The following is a 22063-nucleotide window of genomic DNA, read 5'->3' as shown; positions in this document are numbered from 1 at the left end:
GAATTGGGTTCATCTATATCCTTCATCTACATCATTATTATCAGAATTGTTCAGTAAATCATCCAGACTATCTTCACTAAGTCTTATACTGCTCAATTTACTCATACTGACTTAAAGATAGTAATGAACAAACTAACTCTCACAAAAGGAACCTCCCAGCACTAGACACTTGCATATACAATCCGTGCTTGAGATAGACAATGACTTTGTCACCCTACAAAGCACTCTTGACGTACCCATATGGAGTTGTGCTAAAACAGGAATTGACGAATGAAAGGTGGACTATGCACGTACTTAAATAGACAGCCAACAGATGGCAGGAAGGGGCTTTATACAGTTTACACTTTAAGACATCCCATGTCTTAAAGTTTAAGACATATCATGACAAGAAGTTCATAACCATAAATTTTGTTATTATATGTAATTTAATGTTATAATTATTCCTGTTATAATTATTATTAAGATAACATTGAATACAAAACTCAAATACAAACCTCCACTTTACCCTTACACAAAACAAACCAACAACACGCATATTTTCAACTGAGGAAAGGGCACGAAAATCGGAGCGTCTGAAGAAGTACTGGGACGACCGCAAAGCCTGAACAATCCCTTCAAAGAGACCTGAACGATGTACTGACTAAAGTGATCCATATGTGGTCATAAAAGAAGAAGAAGAATAATTCCTGCAACATTGTTATACATACGTTTTAGTTATCACATCATCTGTTAAATTTATTTGGCTGAAGATGGCCAGTAAGTGGCTGAAACTAGTCCCAAGACTTATGTAATATCATTTACTTGATATATTGTATTCGTCCTCTCCCGTTGACTGTTCCTGCTGCTTGCCTTGTGCAAGTGTTTGACACAGTAGGACATGCGTTTAATAAGCAGAGATAGTAATTATTCTATAGTATAAGTTATATAACTATCAATGCCCTCGTTACAGTCTAAATTAGTAAGTGTTAAAACCTTGCATAGCCAGACTAAAGAAGTTATTTGAGGAGCATCGTTTCAAATTGTATTAAGTGCACAGATTATAATTTTACAGGAAGTTAAAAAAATGTTTTACTTCCTAACCAAATAAAACATGTCAAAATTCTAAACGGCAAAATCTAGGTATTGAGGTTATGTTCCCGAATCAGTCATGATTCAAATCATTTCCCAATACCTGAAGGCGTCATTCTAATTATAAAATTTTACTTAATACGTTTTGAACCAATTCACTGAACAAAATACATTTTGATACAACCTTTTATTCACATAATACGATTTGAACCGTTCATTTGATTCCAAAGATTTTAATTGACTTTATTGTTAGCTACAGCGCATCATGTATATACCTGGCCCAGCCTTATGCCTCATTTCAGAAGGTTTACGAATCGCTTCAAGGGCTCATCAAACCTGTACGTCGGTTCCATCTTTACTGTAACCTGGTACTGACCACTTTTCTCAGTTTTCTTCAGAATCACAGTCTTCATTTCTTTAATCCCGTCCAATTTCTTAAAATGCTTGGTGAGGATCGTGTAGTCCCTTATAACCCATTCTTTTCCTAGATGTTTTACAGTCCCCACAGACTGATAGATCTCTCGGTATTTCTCGGGAGTAACGATGTCGGAGCACTTCCGAGGAAACTTTTCTACAACACCAAAAACCTTGTCTGCGGGTAAAAATGAATGTCCTCTGACAGGAAAGATGACAACAATCATGGAAATGTTAGCAAGTGCTTTGGTTTGTAGCCATTAAACTAGAGCATGGATAACATGCATGTTCTTGTTTTGGCCTTCACATCCGTCTGCAAACAGCCTGATACAGGTGATCGATTTATTGGAATGTACCTCATCTAAAAACGAGGTAACTGCCTATGACACCTCGTTTGGCCCTCTTCCAGCCTCAGTCTCATTCCATACATAATATGTTGGATTCCGAATACTGACATTGCTAACACTCGCTGCGTTAAATGATATTTGGTGCGAATAGAACGCTTCGCCAATTGATAATTTAGGAAGTAGTTGTGCCTGTTGCAAATCAAAGCAGAAAGACATTGTGTCAGCAGGTCGTTCCCTAATAAGTTTGTAAAGATTCTGGAAGAACCACTTTTTCACTTTCAGGTCTGCGGAAACACTCTCCTACGGGTAAGTAGCCCTCCATGGTGATCGAAAGTGAACGGGCATGCAAGCAATACCACACTGTCAAGTACGATATAAAAATAGCGGGAACAGCCAACAAAAGAGCGGGATAAATACAGGCTGGGAAACATTATCGTGAACATAATACGTTTTGAACCGTTCGCCGTGGTGCACATAATACGATTTGTTCCGAATCATATTTTTCAGCACTAAATTGCTATGGGAAAGAATACAAAATGACCCGATCTAACTCAACAGCGTTAAAGAGCAAATTCTAATTGGCGGGAAACCGCATCGAAACATATTGTGACCTCGACTGCATTTAATACGTTTTGAAACGATGCTCCTCATTTATAACATGTACAATTTCATGAAAAACAAAACAGTCCTCTCGTTTGCTAAAAGAAAGCAGCTGGTGTGTTCAAGAAGTATGTTAAGGAATATGGTAAAACAAGCAGTGCGTTGAAGGTGGGGAAGTACAATCTTTCTCCATGCTTGGGAAAAGATCAAAATCAATTAATAAATGTGACTTACAGGACTTGGACAAGCATGTGATGCACAATTCACAACTTTCACACAACCAATGCCATGAGATCAGCAATGGAAAACTGGTTGAAGACATAAGTTTTAAAAGTGGTGCGAGTATGCGAAGCACTATAGTTCGAAGCCTGGGATTTCGGTTGAAAGAAAACTGAAGATATACGTAGAGTATTGATTTCACTTTATTCAGTATATAATGAAGTCATGTTAATCTTAAACCCATGTTCTTGATTACAAACATATTTCTGGATTTCATTACAAAATTAACAAAACGCTATGCTGTTGCAATGGTGTACGTGAACTTAATGGTGCAGAAAGTACGTGAACGCCAGTTTGAAGCTGAGTATTTGGAGAACGGCTGGGATTACCATAATCACTTAAACATTAAAATTATGGCTTTCTCATACTGTTCAAACGATAATATGCATTGTAATCATTCATGCTTTGGGCTCTAAAACAAAGTTTTTTTTCATTAATTTTCAAATTGGGGACAAGTTGTAAAGGAATGGCTTATCCTATTGTCACTGAATTGTAATAGCATATGCTGCATCTTTTCTGTATGTCGTATTGGGAGTTTTCATCAATACCATACATTTCTAAGAAACTGTTGTTAATTTTGTGCAGTTCCACTATCTCCACACTTACTGATCTGAGAAAGTAGCGTTAAACACAGTTGGCATCGTGAGAAGTGTAATATAATGATTAGAATATTGTTTATAAAGGAAATATAATGACATATTTTATAGCAAATTTTGTCGAAACATAAGTAGTTTGTCTCCGCCCAGCTAGTTATCAACATACTGAAACATACTGAGAGTGAACCGATCAAACCCTAGTCTACCCAAGCACTCCTTTGGTGTTCTGTGACACTCTACTAGATTTTGCCTGGTGAGACAAATACTCTCTCCGGGGAACATTACTTCCTGACTAACGTCATTCTCCTTCACCCTCTCCTTGAAAGCTGGATAGTCTGCCTTCTCCAGTGAAATGTTGGTAGAAACCATAGTGTCAACAGTTGAGGTGACGATATCAAGTTTTGGAGTTTGATAATACTAGAAAATAGCATATATGTAAACTTCGAATTTTAGATATAAGACAATATGCAGAAAGAAAAACACACACATTGTTAAATATTCTTAACATTTTCTCTTGTAAAATTGATGTTATGTATTCCTTAAAGCATTCCAGCGATATGACACACCGCAGCAATATCATTTTCATGAGGACAGTAAAAAATGTATGAATGCATCTTGAGCGGGTAAAAGTAAAAATATAATTTAAAATAATAATATTCAGAATAAAAATTAGTAAATTTACTAGTTTTGCATCTGTTTTACCTCCAACAGTCTTAAACATTGTTCTTTGATGCATTTGTTTTTTTTGCTAGAGGTTTAACGTTGCACTATCACATTGAAGGTTTTTGGCGATGCAAGGATGGATAAAAGGCTAAGGTTGGGAACAAAGTGCCCATGGCCTTAATTAAGGTACCACTGGACCTGCAAACCCTGTAACATGGATCTTCCTGTTCCCTTTAACACCCAGCACCATCATACCATATTTGATGATTGTTTCACAGTTACAGTTCTCAAACATTTACCTCCATTTTCCCCACCCTCTTGCCCTTAGAGATTGGACATCAACTGGTCAGGGAAGCATCCAGTCATAAAATTAGGTAACTGCATCTTTTTTCAGTTATCTCGTCTCATCAGTCTCCCTTCTCCCTTTTCCTCACAACAGCATCAACTTGTCAACAATGATCCCCCCAGTGATGAAAGAAGTAGCCCAAAAGTTTGGACCCATGTTTTTGTTTTTTGTGTACTGTATCCACACATACTTTGGCTACAGTAAAGTACTTTTCTTCATCTGTTTCCTACACACATATTTTTCTCTTAGTAGATTTCTTACATAGGCATTTGTGGTTTGATCGGTTGCTCTTAGTTATGTCTAAAATTTACATTTAAAAGTGCAGTTTGTTGTGTTGGTTCTGCTATAGATAAGACATAATAGAGGTGAGCAACAACATAATACGCATCATGGTTAGCCCCGCAGATTTCTGAACATTGACCATAAAATAGTCCTGGTTGATAGTCCTGGGGTTCAAACCCCACTGTCGACAGCCCTGAAGATTGTTTTCCGTGGTTTCCCATTTTCACACCCGGCAAATTAAGGCCGCGGCCGTTTCCTTCCCACTCCCAGGCCTTTCCTAACCTGTCGTCGCCATAAGACCTATCTGTATCGGTGCGATGTAAATCAAAATTGTAAAGATTTATAAAGAAGCTTGTTTGGTTAATTCAGCCAACCGTAAGTAAATGCATATATAAAGTGCCCCTATTGCACCATCCTCTAACACTTGTACTTTAAGCCTGACATCTACCATTGCTCTGCAGTTGAACTAGAGCATGGGAGTGAATATGTTTCTGGACAATCTGTGTATGAAATATGAATTTAAATGACACTGTCTGATTTCATTAGGTTGCAACAACCACTTACTCTATAGCTATAGCAAAGTGTAACTTCAGGCTGGAGGTAGCTTTAGTTTTGTGATTTTGTCGTTGCAGGGGTAGCAATCCTCTCAAATGCTCCAGAAAAGTTGCCAGAGAAGAAAAAGAGCGAGAGAGGAGAACGGGAAAGAGAAAGAACTCGACCTCCTGCAATTGGAGCAAATACTGGCATGCATAGAGGACAGGTAAGAATGTTTGTAATGTATTATACAGACCATCAGTTACATAATACAGCGTTTGTACACGAATCATCAAAAGTTCTGTATTGTTTACAAAATATACAGTTTGTCACTTAACAAAAATAGACCTGATTCTTTTAAGGACAATACATTACACTAATTCCTGCTGAGCAAACCAAAAAAGAAAACATTTCTGTACAAGATCACATCATTGGAACTTTTCCCATTAATTTTGACTATATTAATATTGGTAGCACATTCCCTGCTTGGATATGTGCTTGAATACTGTGCTTGGCAATACTGTTAATAAAGGCAAGACATTTTTTGAAGTTGCCCCATACAGCACTAGCGATTCTTGTAGGTAATGTAGTCAGTCAAGATGTGCATAAACAGCTCCTTCATTTCATCCCAGATATTTTCAATGGTATTTGTGTCCAAGGGAGAGGCAAGTCAGGCGATGCCTACTCAGGGAAAGAAGTACTTAACCATAGGTGCACAATGGATGCACTATCAAGATGTATTCTCTAAAACTGGTGACAATTCTTCTAACCAACAGTGGAAATGTTTCCCCCATAAAGTATATGAACTACTGGAGGCCCCAAATGTGCAATGCAAAGTCTTGATAGGTACATGTGATTGTAACAAATATATATTTCTAAGCAGTCGTAACTTTATGGGACACATCTCGAAGTAATATTTATTGCAGAATGAATTATTGAAACAATGTCAGGGAGTTTTTATGCTCAGAGGAGGTTGGTACAAATACAACTAAACATAAGATCCATCAATTCAGTACATTGTATTCAGATAAAATTATTACCTGACAGCAAAGTACCAGTACATGTTTCGTCCACTTCAGCTAATACCATTAGTACTAAACCATAAACAATAAAATATTAAAAAGAACAATGGAATTGAAATCTGTGGGAAGCTAGTGCATGCATGAGTCATTCAAATCTAAAACCAAACATCAAATTTAAATATGGATAGAAGTGCATCTATCAAGTCATAAAATCACATACATTCTCGCAAGCTAATCACTAAAGTCTAAAAATTGTTCTTTGATGTGTTGATACACAAGGTCTTGATGTGATGAGATCCAAATTATGTTACAAGATATCAGAATAATTCCGTATTGACGGTTTTCAATTTACAAAGGAAAACATTTTGATGTATCCTCCTATTCAATGCATAATTCCCATAATTAGATGGAATTTTATTACTGCCTCTAATGATGGAATTATGTATTGAATAGGAGGATACATTTTTTTTAAATTTCCTTTGTAAAGTCCAAATTATGTGTCACATATTATAACAAAGTGCATTAAAATGTTTAAGGATATATATCCTCCTTTGGCATGGATTAGTCTTATTTCATGTTGTGGTGAACTTCAACAGGGAACCATTGAACCTTTTGAATATTGAGGTCTTGCTATTGACAACTGCATATAACACGTAAAACGTGTGAAGTTGTCCGCTGGCCCCATTGGAACTTCTCAGGCTGGTCTGCAGCCTTGTTAGAATACAACCTCTTGGAACTTCTCAGGCTGGTCTGCAGCCTTGTTAATGATCTGATGCTCTTCACACTGCCCGTCCCCTGTGCCCAGCCATTTACTGAGTAACTTCTTGCAAAAATGTATGCATAGAATCAAATAAGTTTGGCTTCACTAACCTTCTACTGATTGTGATAACATTTACTGGAAACCGTCTGGAGTCCTTGTAATGTTTTCTGGTGTGGTAAGTTGTATAGCATTGACCTCAGTGAAGGGGCACACAGCAACTTACCCAGATTTCATGTTGTTTGGAGGGTGTATATATGCAGCATCACTACTCAAAACCCGCTGTGGGTAGGGGGCGCAGACGAAGAGTACATCCACATATCTCCAGCCTGTCGTAAGAGGTGACTAAAAGGGGCAACCAAGAGATGATAAAATTGGAATCGTGAGATTACTTGTGATTAGTACCATAAAGTGAGGACGTTACTTGTAGTTATTACCATTCTTTGAGGGGGCATGATTAGCTCAGTGGGTTTTTTTTTCTCTCCAAAGGGCTAAGCTCCGAATGTACTGCAGCCTTGAGGCTTACTGTACTGCCCTATGTAATTAACACCAGTCAATTATCCCTGTGTTTTTGATAGGATAATACAGTCCCATGATGGATTCTGTATGAATTTCTTTTGGTTCAATTGTCGGTCTCTCAAAAATATTGAATCTTCTGCGATCTAAAGCTTTGCAAGAGCAGATTATATGATGGGCTATCTGTTTCCTTCCCGCATAATCTGCAGTCTAGGTTTCCTTTGATTATACCCATTTTGTTTAGGTGCTTTTTCACGGGAGCATGGCCCGTGAGAAGAGCCACTATGTATCTTGCTTGAATTTTGTTACATTTAAGTACCTTTTCAGCTGTTTTCTTACGTGGTTCGTTGATAAACATTTTCCCATGTTTAATACCAGGGTTGGTCTTCTATCTTTTCCTATGTTCCTTTTTGATCCAGTCTTTGATAGCTTCTCTTATGAAGCATTTGGATACTCCTAGAGTCAGCTCTGGTCCAGGAAAGTTTGATGCCGATCCCTTGCGAGCAAGTTCATTAGCTTTTTAGTTTCTTTCAATGCCCTTGTGTCCTGGGACCCATATCAATTTAACTTCGTTCTCCCAGTTTAGTTAGGCATTCTTCCACCAGTCTTGAGTTCACTTTAGGGCTTATTAGAGCCTTCAATGCTGCCTGGCTGTCTGAATACCGTATTTATTCGTTTATTAGACCCCCTCGCGTATTAGACCCCCCCCCCCTGGCTTTTCGAGACGAAGAAAACAGAAAAGATAAATCACGCCTATAAGAACCCCTAACGTAATTTGTCAGAGAACAATGACTTATTGCAGCTCTGATGACATCGCACAAATTTGTGAATAGTTTCGTCCGTACGACCTACGCAATGAAAAACGTGTCTAATCCATTCGGTACATCTGTGTATCGTAGTTAAGAAATGTCCGCCTCTGTAGCATAGGTCTACTGCAGCTCTGATGACGTCACACAAATAGATGATTAAGCCTAGCTTCGTGTTCAACCCGCGCGTTGCAAGCATGCATCAGCCATGCTATATGTCTGTGTTTTGTAGTTAACCCTGGAACAGGCGCGTCATATTTTGTAACACGTTTGGTCGCGTGGGGGACAGGTGTCACCCAAATAATTTAAGGTTCCTCTCCGTAAAATAAACTAATATTGAGATTCATCACTGATAATATGATTTATTGGATTCATACAAAGATATTAAATCAAAAGCAATTAACTGAAACATCCATATTTAAGGAATAATATCCTTATCGAAACCAACTTTCAACCTATTAGGTCGTGTTACATACATTTAGTACGTGTTGAAGAGATGTTAAGTACAGAACAAAAATGGCCAACCAGACACCAGTGGGATCCGAACCCACAACCTCCCGATTTTGCGTCGGTTGCTCTACCAATTGAGCTGTGGTGGCCTAGGCCATCTTTGTTCTGTTGGAAAGGATCTGAGCTACAGGTCTGGTACTACTACCATCTCACTGTAGAGTGCGTTTAAGTTGCCCGTTGAGGGCAAGTCAATGAATATTGAATTTTCACTACCGCATTCTAATCGAAACCGACTTTCAGCCTATTAGGTCGTGTTAACGTACATTTAGTACGTGTTGAAGAGATGTTAAGTACAGAACAAAAATGGCCAACCAGACACCAGTGGGATCCGAACCCACAACCTCCCGATTTCGTGTCGGTTGCCACCATTATTATTTACATCGAAGTTGGTACAGTGCTCTTGACATACTGAAATATGAAAGTTTGCATTTTTTCTGCCTGCTCTGTTGGCAGCTCTGTTCCCTTCATAAAATGACAAAGCCATATTGGTTCTAACAAAGAAATATGATTTTTGCTGATATAGACTGTGCTTGGATTACTTAATTGAACTGTTTCTGCCACAACCAAGAACGTATTGCGTCATTTGCGCAGCGTCAGTTTAAGTAGTAGCCTGTGTTCAGGATTACTTGTGAGAGTGCTGCTGCTTGTTGTTTAAAGGGGCCTAAAACTAGTCATGGGCCCTGTTGTGAGTTCTCATGATGGCTAGAGAAAAGCTCCAAATTATTGAAGAGGCAGAGCAAATTTGTAATCATCCTGTGGAAAGAAAGTACAGTGGGGATGAGAGTTGCAGTGCAATATGTGATTGGAGGAAAAATAAAGCTTGTCTTTAACAAAGAGTAACTGCTGGGCATTTCGCAGACACAAAGGGAAGTTTCCAGAAATCGAAAAGATATGCGAAAATGTGAGTGAAAAGAGACAGTTTGCCTACCATTGAGAATGAGGAGCACACAACCGGGTGAGAGTGATACGTAACAAAGTACCTTCATAGGACTATACTTATGCCTGTTTTTTTTTTTTTTTTTAACCATTGAAATTCTGGAATTCACATTCAGCCCCATTTAAATATAGCTGATGTTTTAGATCTAATACTTAAATATTTAACCAAGATGTACTGTTTCTCAATCTGTTTCAGAATGCTGCGCAGACACATTCCCACTTGCAGAAGCTGTTGAGAGATATAGAAGAGCAAGAGCAAGCTCAGATTGTGAAGCTTGGAGATGCCAGTATTGCTGCTCCATTTACATCAAAGTTAGCCTCGATCATGTGCAGCAAGTATCTCGCTGATTAGTCAAGTTCATATGTGCATTTATTCATGTGCAGTATATCATATTTACTAAATGTGTGTTATGTTGCAGTTTGCCATGTCGTGAAACAAGGACGGTGCACATTAGTCACAACGTTACAGATGTTCAAAATCCTCGCACTGAATGCTCTCATTCTTGCCTACAGTCAATCTGTGCTCTACTTAGATGGTATCAAATTTAGTGACATGCAGGCAACCCTCCAGGGATTGCTTCTAGCAGCGTGCTTTCTCTTCATATCAAGATCGAAAGTAAGCCATCTTAATTATTTTAAAAGTTGTGTAACTAGTCAAATACACTAGACAATGCTGGACATTCAACAAGATATTGTGGGACAGCTTTGTCGTACGACCTGGTGAAATTCTCTGACATAAGAGTGTCTGCATTAGTTGGCAAAGTTTTTGTTTTTATTTATGCATTTGGAATAAGTTCACATTTACAACTAATTATGGGTGTGATTCATTACTATATTTATTCACATATTAGATCCCATTTTGTTCCATTTTACAGCTACAAAAGGCAAGGGGGGTCCAACTGTGAGGGGTGAACGCATGACTTTTAGGCCTGTATACCTTATCCACCGTTATGACATAATAGACGCCACTGCCTAATGGACTGAACCGACTTTTCTGCTTAAAATTTTGGGAAAATCAATGGCTGCACCCTCATTTGTGCTAATTGCACAGTACCATACATTTACTGCGAAGAAGAACTGCATTTAATGCATATAGAACACGATGTGAATAGAATGAAACATTCTACAATGTGTCAGATTGCTGACGTTCGAGGGTACCTGACTATTGTTAGTGCATTTGCTGATTTGCTTTTCTTGGGCTCATGGTCCGCTTTGAATCCTCTTATTTCAGGTGTGCAGTTTTTCAGGGGGCGCTTCTCAGATTCCCTGCGTATAGCACTTAATTGTGTTATACTGAAACTTCAATAGTCCACCAGTGTTAGTCAGAGTTATTTTGCCCGAAAATGACCAAGTATAATGTGATACTTTAAATCCTGCCTTTCATGCAAAGAGGGATTATTTTTCTCCCTTAATTCCATAACAAAAATTAGGATACTTGATATACACACTACACAAGGGGGTCTAATATATGAGTAAATATGGTACTCTGTAAAAAATTTTTTTCATATATAAAGGCAGTTTAGAATTAAAATTCTGAATTGTTCTCCATTTAAATATGACGTATGAAGACAGTTTTCTTTCATCTGTGGTTACACAAAGCATAACTGTACACTCAAATCGAAAACTAGGTGAGCCAGGAACGTGTTGCCAATCTTGACGCAAATAAAACCCACAGTCCAATTTCATGTCTCAAGATATTTAAAAATATATGCAGGGAATATTTGCGTAAATACGGTACGCTATGACTAGCTTCAACAATTATTAGAGGACTTGTTCCACTTTTCTTCTGTGAATCTGTCTTGAGACAGGTATCAACTGGACAGCCTCCATGATTCTCTGTCTTGAGCTTCTTGCTTCAGTTGTTCATAGCTTCTCCCTTGTTTTGACATTTGTTAACATTCCAAACCTTCTTCCTTTTCTTCCATCTATTTTTCCCTCCATCACCCTCTGTTGAAGACAATTTCTACGTAGTATGTGACCCAACCACGATATTTTCCTCTTCCTTATCGTTTTCATCAGGTGTCTCTTCCCTCCTATTTTTCTTAGCACTTCATCATTTCTCACTTTATCTGTCCACTTCACTTTTTCCATTCTTCTCCACAACCATATTTCAAAACTTTCCAAATACTTTGTTTCTTTCTTTCTTAATGTCCATGTTTCAGCTCCATCAACACTACACCCCACACAAATTATATTGCGAACCTCTTTCTTAAAGCAATATTGATTGCTTTAGATGTCAAAAGCCCTCTCACCTTTCTGAAGGCTTCTTTTCCCATAGATATTCTGCTTCTTATTTTTTCTGTACAGCTTTCATTCCATGTCAACAAACTTCCCAAGTATCTGAATGACTTTACTTGTTCCAATTTCTTTTCCGCTAGTGTTATATTAACAGCAATCTCCTCCTTTCCTATTCTCATCACCTTAGTTTTCCCAAGGTTTATCTTCATTCCAAACTCTTTGCCCACTCTCAATATTTTCCAACATGACTTGTACTTAGCTCTTTTTTTGATTCCGCTAATACCGCCACATCATCTGCGTATTTTGTCTTTGTTGGTTCTCCTCCCACTACAACGCCTCTTGCTTTTCCCAGGGCCTTCTGCATCAGTTCTTCGGCATATACAGTATATTAAACAGAGCCGGTGACATGCAACATCCCTTTCTCACTCCTCTTCAGATACCTACTTCTTCTGTTTCATATTCATCTACTCTAACCATCATCTTCTGATTCTTATACAGCTCTTTAATCAGTCTTCTGTCTTTCCAGTCTACTCCAATTTATTTCAGAATCTTCATCAGAATGCACCAGTTCACTCTGTCAAATGCTTTTTCCCAATAAATGAAACATGTATACATTTCCCTATTCACTTCTAACATCCTTTCTGCAATCATCCTTAGGCATCCAATTGCATCTCTGGCCCCTCTTCCCTTTCTAAAACCAAACTGGTCATCCCCCATATTCTCCTCTATTTTCTTTTCTATTCTTCTCAGCACTATCTTGGTCACTGCCTTAGTAACATGACATATAAAATTAACTGTTGTATAGTCTTTACATTGTTTAGCATTAAATTTCTTCGGTAAGGGAACCATAATGGTCCTAAGAAGATCTGCTGGCCAAATGCCTGTATCGTATCTTGTATCCACCAGATTGGTCAGTCTAACTATTCCTTTAATGCTTGTGATGGTATCTGGTCACAGCCCATCGCTTTCCTTTCCTTTAGGTCCTGGATTGCCTTCTCCACTTCCCATTTTTCTATCCTTGGTCCTCTGGATTCTTCGTCACAATCCTGCTCATCCACCAGTATCATTGTTCCGTGATCAGCTTGATGATCATATAGATCTTTTATATATTCCGTCCACATCTCCTTACTTTCTTCTAAACTTTGTGTCATCTTTCTGTGCTTATTTATTATTCCTTGTTTACTTATCTTCCTTGGATTTCTCCTCATCAAGCTCCTTGCTGTTCGATATATCTCTTCTATTTTTTCCTCCTTTTCCACCTTTTCTATTTCTTCACATTGGTTTTTCATCCATTCTTCCCTGACCTTATCAGTTGTCCTTCTCAGCTCATTGTTTAGTTTTCTGTTTTGTAGTCTTCCTTCATCTGAGGAGTCATTTTTCCGTTTCCTCCATTCATCCATTATATCTATAACCTCCTTCGTTATCCATTCATTTTTATTTATTTTCCTTCCGACTTTACCTACTTCTTCTTCTAAGGTTTTCACTATTGCAGTCCTGATTGTGAGCCATTCCTGTGATACATCCATACTCATTCTCGAGTTTTCTAACTTTTCTTCAGTCCTTCTTATATAAGACCCAACATTTTCATTCTTCAGTTACCGAGCTCGATAGCTGCAGTCGCTTAAGTGCAGCCAGTATCCAGTATTCGGGAGATAGTAGGTTCGAACCCCACTGTCGGCAGCCCTGAAAATGGTTTTCCGTGGTTTCCCATTTTCACACCAGGCAAATGCTGGGGCTGTACCTTAATTAAGGCCACAGCCGCTTCCTTCCCACTCCTAGCCCTTCCCTGTCCCATCGTCGCCATAAGACCTATCTGTGTTGGTGCGACGTAAAGCAACTAGCAACAACATTCTTCAGTTTTGTTACGTCCCACTTCCTTCCAGGGTGTTTATTTCTGATATGTTTCAGTCGTGTTCTTATATCTGCCACTAGCAAGTTGTGGTCTGTATTTGCATCTGCCCAGGGAATGTTTTAGGCATTTTGATGCTGTTTTTGAACCTTTGATTGAGTATAATAAAATCTATCTGATATCTGGCTGTATCACCAGGCCTCTTCCATGTGTACAGCCTCCATTTATGGTTCTTAAACCAGGTGTTAGCAATCCAAAGGTCAAGGCTCTTGCAGAAATCAATTAGCTTTTCTCCTCTTTCATTTCTCCCTAATCCGTAATCTACGACCACATTACTCTGTCTTCCACTTCCCACTGCACTATTCCAATCTCCCATCATTACAGTGTTCAACTTTTATAAAAGAAATTTAATTTGTCGTCCTATTTATTATATACATATCTCCATCTTTAGGTAGAGTAATATTAATAATACATGTTTCAACTTGTTTGAGCCATCTTCAGTGAAAAAAAAAGGGTTTTTTTTTTTTTTTTTTTTTACAGAATTGATGCTAAAAGAGTATTTTAAAACATAATGAAGAAGAGTGAAAATGAGACATGACAAAATTAAAACAATAAGTAATTTAGGCAAGGTTGTGGACCTCTTCGTCTAGACATGCAGTGTGTTACAATTAAAAATCAGGACGAATTCACTGTGCTAAAATTTAAAATGACAGTTGTCTTAATTGAGCCACAATCACAAATAGTCAAGAGGGCAGCAAAAAATTGAGAAACTATGTTTGAGAATAAAACAAATGCCAGGTAAAATGTATGTGACTCATTGTGGAAACCGTCAATGAAGTTCAAATCTGTAATGGAAAAAATAAGTGTAAAGAAAACTTTATAATTACTTATTAAATAGTTGCCCTCTTGAACGGCCTGACCTCAATTTAGTGGCCCCGCTTTCACTGATCATTTCTGTTGCTGGCTCAGCTGAGTTTACGAGGATGGGATGACTTGTTCCATTACTTACATTAATATTATATTAACACATTTCCTAATGTTTAGGCTGCAGTTTTGGAGAAGAATATGATGTTCAGAGGTCGTAAATAAACTAATGGAGCCTAAGTGCTAGGCGCTCAATTTTATTGTATCGACTAGCAATAACACCTTATAAGTTTTACAATACTGGGGCGGAAGCTATTGATGGATTATCAGTGTGACACAATATACATCACAAAAGAACATTTTCCTTCAGTTTCTCTTTCACATTTGACAAGTTAAGATGCCTTTTAGCCCAAAAGACGTCACAAGAGCAGTGGAATTGGTGGATGATGAACGCAGCATTCATTATTCGGCTAATGCCATAGGTGCAGGGAAGACGTGGGGAGCGATATTCAACTTGCAACTTCTCCGAGAGGTCACCATTTTGGAGGTGGCTCCATCATGGTATGGGGCGGTATCAGCTTTGGGGCCTGGACTGAAATTCTTTTCATCGATGGAGATGCTCTGAATGCACACTATTACATCGTAGAGGTCTTAACAGAGCTTGTAGTTCCCTATGCTACCTTAGTTGGTGAAAATTTAATCCTGATGCATGATAATGCACAACCCCATGCCTCTTGCTGCATGACTAAATACGAGGTGTGTTCAAAAAAAAGACCGAACTGTGGCTAGAAAAACTTTATTATGTAGCTTACATCATTTCACAGACTGTCCCCTTCAAAATAGTCCCCTGCACTATCAACAGCGTGTTGCCAACGTTCCTTCCACTTTTGGAATGCTTCCTGGAATGCACTTTCTTTGATGGCGCGAAGTTGCTTCGTCGCATTCTCCTTGATCTCTTCAATGTCTTGGAAACTATGTCCTTTCAAGGTGGTTTTCAATTTGGGGAATAAGAAAAAGTCTGCTGGAGCCAAGTTGTGAGAATAGGGCGGATGGGGCACAACAGGAATTTGGTGTTTTGCCAGATAACTGTGGACCGAGAGAGAGGCATGTGCTGGCGCATTGTCATGGTGCAACATCCAGGATTTGTTTTCCCACAGTTCAGGCCTCTTCCTGCGCACAGCATCTCTCAAATGCGTTAAAACATTCTGGTGCAGTTCTTTGTTCACTGTCTGGCCTCGGGGTACAAACTCGTGATGGACAATGCCTTTCCAATCAAAAAACACAATCAGCATCACCTTGATGTTTGAACGACTCATTCGTGCTTTTTTCGGTCGAGGAGAACCTTTCCCCACCCACTGTGATGATTGCCTTTTGGTTTCGACATCGTAACCTTACACCTACGTCTCATCTCCAGTGATGATGTTCTTCAGGAAGTTGTCATCAGCATCTACGTTAGCAAGCATTTCCTGACTGATGCTGACTCGGTTCTCTTTTTGATCGTCAGTCAGCAAACGAGGGACAAATTTAGCATCTGAAGTTTTTTGGTTAAAATTACATGACATGATCTTACGCTGATGCACACCTGATCAGCAACCTCTCGGACTGTCAAACGACGATTTCCACAAATCACTTCACGAACTCTATCGACATGGCGGTCGTCTGTTGATGTGGAAGGTCGCGCAGGCCTAGGGTCTTCAGTGACAGACGTTCTACCGTCTTTGAAACGTTTAAACCACTCGTAGCATTGTGTACGACTCATGCATTCCTCCCCGTATGCTAGCTTCAACATTTCAAATGTTTCCACAAACGTTTTCCCAACTTTGAAGCAGAACTTCACGCACACGCGTTGTTCCTCAAGCTGTTTCATTATAGAATTCGACGAACATGTGACACACGCAATCACTTCAGAGGCTCTAACTCAACTCATAATGCAGACAATGGAATGCGGAAAGCAGCGGTCTGTTGTCAGAAGTTGCCCCTAGGCGCCGCCACAGTCACAACTCGCTCAATGTTGCGGTTTGCGCGCAATTTACAAAGTTCTGTCTTTTTTTGAACACACTTCGTATCTATACGATGTCAGGATACGAACACTTGACTGGCCAGCTCAAAATCCAGACCTCAGTCCCATAGAGAACACCTACTATGGAATGTGCTTGGCCAAAACGTCCGGTGTCGCAACTTCGACACCCTCAACGAAATGCGGGCAATACTAATGGAAGAGTGAGTGCTCATCCCCCAGGAAACGATCCAGGACCTTCTAGCTAGCATGCCGTGAAGGATGGAAGCCATAATCATCACCGATACATCCAATAGTAAGGCAAGATAAGTATCATCAAAAAACTCGCCGTGGTATGTTCATAAGTTTACTCAGTATAATGCAATGTTAATTTAAGGTAATGACATTTTCATAAATTACAGTATCTAATATCTGTTTGGATAAACTTTAAAAAAAACTTCAGTAGTCAGTATAAAGTATACAGAGCACTGGTTAACTTCATTTTATAATACTTGTATTCACCAGACTGAGACATAATTTACTTTTTTTCTTTAAAAAATGTTTTGTATATGTATTTTTTGCCTTATGCAGCCTCCAAGTGGAGGAAGATTTTGAAAATAAGAAAGGAATGAAGAAAAAAGCAAGGCTTACGATGAATAAATATAGGTTTTGCTCTTAAATTAAAGTGATCTTTTTTTTTTTTTTTCCTTCAGCCATTGTAATTCCTTCCAGACTTTCCCTCTTCCTCTTGTTAAAAGTGTAAGGATCCTCTCGTTATATACTTAAATCTTTTCAAAAAGTCCTACATATCCTTTCTCAAGATCAGACACCTCATTTTAAGTTTCTTTTTCTCCACTGTGAAACAGCTTTTCTTTCTCTGCTTTCCTTTCACTTAGTCTCACTTAACTCTCAAGGATGGCTGTGTCCTTCCTATGAATTCAACCATTTCTTTGGTCTTACCTACCATTGTCAATATATTGACTGTTCCTATTCTAATGCATCTGGTTGATATTTAATACTAATTGCTCTATTTTCACTGCTTCTGCAATATCCAAGGCATAGAATGTCCTAACACTTTTGAAAGTGTTGTACATGGAATTTAAATTTCATTGTTATGTTTATGTGGTTGTTACACAATGAAATAAATTCTAAATTTGACTTGTTAGGTAAGAACACTGATATCTCATTTTCTCATACATTTATATTCTATTCCTAGATTTCTAATCTGAGCATTTGAATTCAAACTACAACCTGTGACAATAAATTTTGGTGAATAGTCCTATACTATCAACATGAACAATGCACGACAGTGACCTTACTGTCCTTCGAAATAGTTCCCTCCCATAACTATGCATTGCTGAGGTTGGCTGTGTCTGAAAACTGGAGGCTTCCTTTGGGATGGTGTTCAAAAGCCTCGTCACGTTTCGTTGGATGTCAGGAATATCGTCAAATCTCTTTCCTTTTAAAGCGAGTTTAAGTTGTGGGAATAGGAAGAAGTCTGGAGGATTGAGATCTGGCGAGTATGGGAGGGTTGTTCAAGTTGCACCACCCCATTTTTTGCCATGAACTGTTTGACGATATTGGCTGTGTGTTGGCGAGCGTTGTCATGGACAAAAAACCATGAACCTTGTTGTGCGTACTGGGGTCGAACCCTGCGTAGACGTTTCATGAAACGAGTCAAAATTTCAATGTACCGTGCAGCATTCAACGCCATTCCCTCAGGTAGAAATTCCTTGTGAATGATGCCTTGAATATTGAGAAAGGTGATGAGCATCGTTTTGATGCGTGACTCTTCGGCTGTGACCTTTTTCCGACGAGGAGATCCCGGAGAACGCCATTCCATGCTTTGCCATTTCATTTCAGGGTCGTACACCAGGTTTCATCCTCAGTGACAATAGAGTTCAAGAAATTTGGTGTCGCATCCGCCGTATCGACAAAATCCTGTGAAGCCTCTAAACGTGCCTGCCTCTGATAGTCAAGTGATGTGGCACAAGATGAGAACACGTTTTCCTCTTCCCTAACTTCTGGGTAACGATTTGTCGCACAAATTCACGGTTAATATGTATTTCATCCGCTGTCATGCGCACAGTTAATCGCCGATCATTCGTGATTAGTGTCCTCACCTTCTCAATGTTTTCGTCACTGACTGCAGTTGCCGGTCTTCTTCTACGGGGGTTGTCAGAAACTTTCCTGGCCTCCTCAAAAACTGTTGAACCACTCGTACACCCACTTCAAGGACAGTACTTGATCTTCATAAACACGTACCAGCATCACAGACGTTTCTTTCGGTGTCTTGCCAAGCTTAAAACAAAACTGTACATTGATCTTTTGGTCGTTCATGTTCCTGTTCGCAGTTCAGAACCAACGCACTAAACACACACTGTGTCAAATATGTCTTATACGGCACACGCATGAGGCTCAACTGAACAATGTTGGGAGCTGGTGGTCAAAACCTGCTGCTACGCAGGTGCAGCATTGTGTGCTGTCAGTGTTGCCGGATCAACCGTTCTGAATTCATTCACCGAACTTTATTGTCACAGGTTGTATTAATTGATGTCATTTAAACTTAAATATTCACTAGAATCTGGATTACTTCATTTAAGTATTGTCCTATTTCTTTGGTTTAAATTTACATTATTATTACTTACATTGTATTTTAATGAATTTTTTGTTTGTTTGTAGCCTTTGAAGACATTATCTCGTCAGAGACCTCTTCCAAACATATTCAACCTGTACACCATCTTGACAGTCCTACTGCAGTTTCTTGTCCACTTCATTTGTCTTATTTATTTAGTGCAGCAGGCAACATTGAGATCTCCTCCCAGGTAAATATTCATGTTAAGAGATGTAGAATAAGAAATACTGTATATCAAATGATATGTTTGACAGGCTTTTTCCTTTCTTTTTGCTGTGGGTAAATCTATAGTGTTAGCCCTTTGAGCAATCACAACCACCTATTCTTTTTCATGTGCCTAACATCAGATGATACTGTAACTCTTGTTCATGCAGAACTTCGTATTTGTTAAATAATTTTTAGAGGGACAAGCAAAAGAGAGTTCAGAGGTTCCACCTATTCAATACACTGATATACAGTTGCACAAACTTACGTTACAACATGTTTAATTTGGGACCAGTTTCGACACACATTTGGTGCCATCAGCCGATTGAAAGAGCAGCGCAAAAAGTAAACAATTATCGAAACACAACACAAAATATATGACAATGTTCACACTCTAAAGGATGTGTGTGTGTTTGAGTTATCAGTCCATAGACTGGTTTGATGCACCCCTCCATGCCACCCTATCCTGTGCTAACCTTTTCATTTCTACGTAACTTTTGCATCCTACATCTGCTCTAATCTGTTTGTCATATTCATACCTTGGTCTACCCCTACCGTTCTTACCACCTACACTTCCTTCAAAAACCAACTGAACAAGTCCTGGGTGTCTTAAGATGTGTCCTATCATTCTATCTCCTCTTCTTGTCAAATTTAGCCAAATCGATCTCCTCTCACCAATTCGATTCAGTATCTCTTCATTTGTGATTCGATCTATCCATCTCACCTTCAGCATTCTTCTGTAACACCACATTTCAAAAGCTTCTATTCTCTTTCTTTCTGAGGTAGTTATCGTCCATGTTTCACTTCCATACAATGCCACGCTCCACACAAAAGTCTTCAAAAACATCTTTCTAATTCCGATATCAATGTTTGAAGTGAGCAAATTTCTTTTCTTAAGAAAGCTCTTCCTTGCTTGTGCTAGTCTGCATTTTATGTCCTCCTTACTTCTGCCATCGTTAGTTATTTTACTACCCAAGTAACAATATTCATCTACTTCCTTTAAGACTTCGTTTCCTAATCTAATATTTCCTACATCACCTGCCTTTGTTCGACTGCACTCCATTACTTTTGTTTTGGACTTATTTATTTTCATCTTGTACTCCTTACCTAAGACTTCATCCATACCATTCAGCAACTTCTCGAGATGATCTGCAGTCTCAGATAAAATAACAATATCATCGGCAAATCTCAAGGTTTTGATTTCCTCTCCCTGGACTGTGATTCCCTTTCCAAATTTCTCTTTGATTTCCTTTACTGCCTGTTCTATGTAAACATTGAAAAGGAGAGGGGACAAACTGCAGCCTTACCTCACTCCTTTCTGGATTGCTGCTTCTTTTTCAAAACCCTCGATTCTTATCACTGCAGACTGATTTTTATACAGGTTGTAGATAATTCTTCGTTTTCGGTATCTGATCCCTATCATCGTCAGAATCATAAATAGCCTGGTCCAATCAACATTATCGAATGCCTTTTCTAGATCTACGAATGCCATGTACGTGGGCTTGTCTTTCTTGATTCGATCCTCTTAAGATCAGACGTAAAGTCAGGATTGCTTCACGTGTTCCTACATTTCTTCTGAAGCCAAATTGATCTTCCCCCAAGAATATATTATGTAAAAATATAACACTTTCAAGGAGATGAAATATACAGTTGAAAATGGCTTTCACGGCCACAGATCTTACAATCACAGGAATAGTTGTCCATTTCATGACCGTATCGATGAGCATAATCAAGAAGTTAGTATAAATAACCACCTAATCGATACTTTATTATTGCCTCAGGCGAAACTGAATATAAATTAGCACTTACAGGACATGTTTCGACCACTTCGTGGTCCTCTTCAGTTTTGCCTGAGGCAATAATAAAGTATCGATTAGGTGGTTGTTTATACTAACTTCTTGATCACAGGAATAGAACAAGCTTTTCGATGGTTAGGCCGTGTGCGTTTGCAGAGTTTCGCCCAGGCGTGCCATTTGGCGGGCTCATCAGTTGATGAGAGTATCATCTATGGGAATCAACATCTATATCATCAAATAGTATGTGTCGAGCGCATAGGTTACCAAGTGTACTTGTGGGCTCACTGCATACGTAAATATGTTATAGATGTTAATCTTTGTTTATAATTGACATTTGGAAATAACTGCATTGAGTTATTCCTGAAATATTATTACTTGTGGAAATATGTAACTGTAACTGCAATCGCTTTCAACACTTACACGAGTCTCAGATGCAAACAAAGAACTCGGAGCAGACAACAGCACCCACAGGCACGCCAGGATGGCTTACAACCTGAATGATGGGCAATACCTTGCAATTGTGCAACAAGTCCAGAGAAGACACTTGAATAGGAACAATCAGTGTACAGAGTTTGACTTGGAAATGTGAAGAATTAGTGGACATCATGGAGAATAGGAAAATGTCAATCTTAGGACTGAGTGAAACTAAATGGTAAGGTAAAGGGAAGAAAGTTGAGGAACTATACTCTCTACTGGAATGGTAACAACAGAGAGATGAGAAATGGAGTAGGATTCATTATTGGCAAAAGTGTTAGGTGGTATTACAGAGACCAATACATCAATGAGAGGGTTATAAGGGCAACAG

The 22063-nt window shown here is 38.8% G+C and overlaps 1 protein-coding gene across 1 annotated transcript in view; it reads left to right on the top strand.

The window, feature by feature from the left end:
• LOC136871743 (endoplasmic reticulum transmembrane helix translocase) overlaps positions 1-22063 on the top strand; it is a 211353-nt gene that overhangs the window by 173050 nt on the left and 16240 nt on the right. The window contains exons 15-18 of the mRNA XM_067145292.2: positions 5228-5355; positions 9873-10008; positions 10096-10292; positions 19306-19448. Coding sequence (XP_067001393.2) covers positions 5228-5355; positions 9873-10008; positions 10096-10292; positions 19306-19448 — 604 coding nt within the window. The remainder of the gene's footprint in view (positions 1-5227; positions 5356-9872; positions 10009-10095; positions 10293-19305; positions 19449-22063) is intronic.

Source organism: Anabrus simplex, chromosome 4 (assembly GCF_040414725.1).
Source record: "Anabrus simplex isolate iqAnaSimp1 chromosome 4, ASM4041472v1, whole genome shotgun sequence".
NCBI classification, from domain to species: Eukaryota; Metazoa; Arthropoda; class Insecta; order Orthoptera; family Tettigoniidae; genus Anabrus; species Anabrus simplex.
Note: the sequence above shows the minus strand (reverse complement) of the source record. Positions and strands in the feature narration are given on the sequence as shown.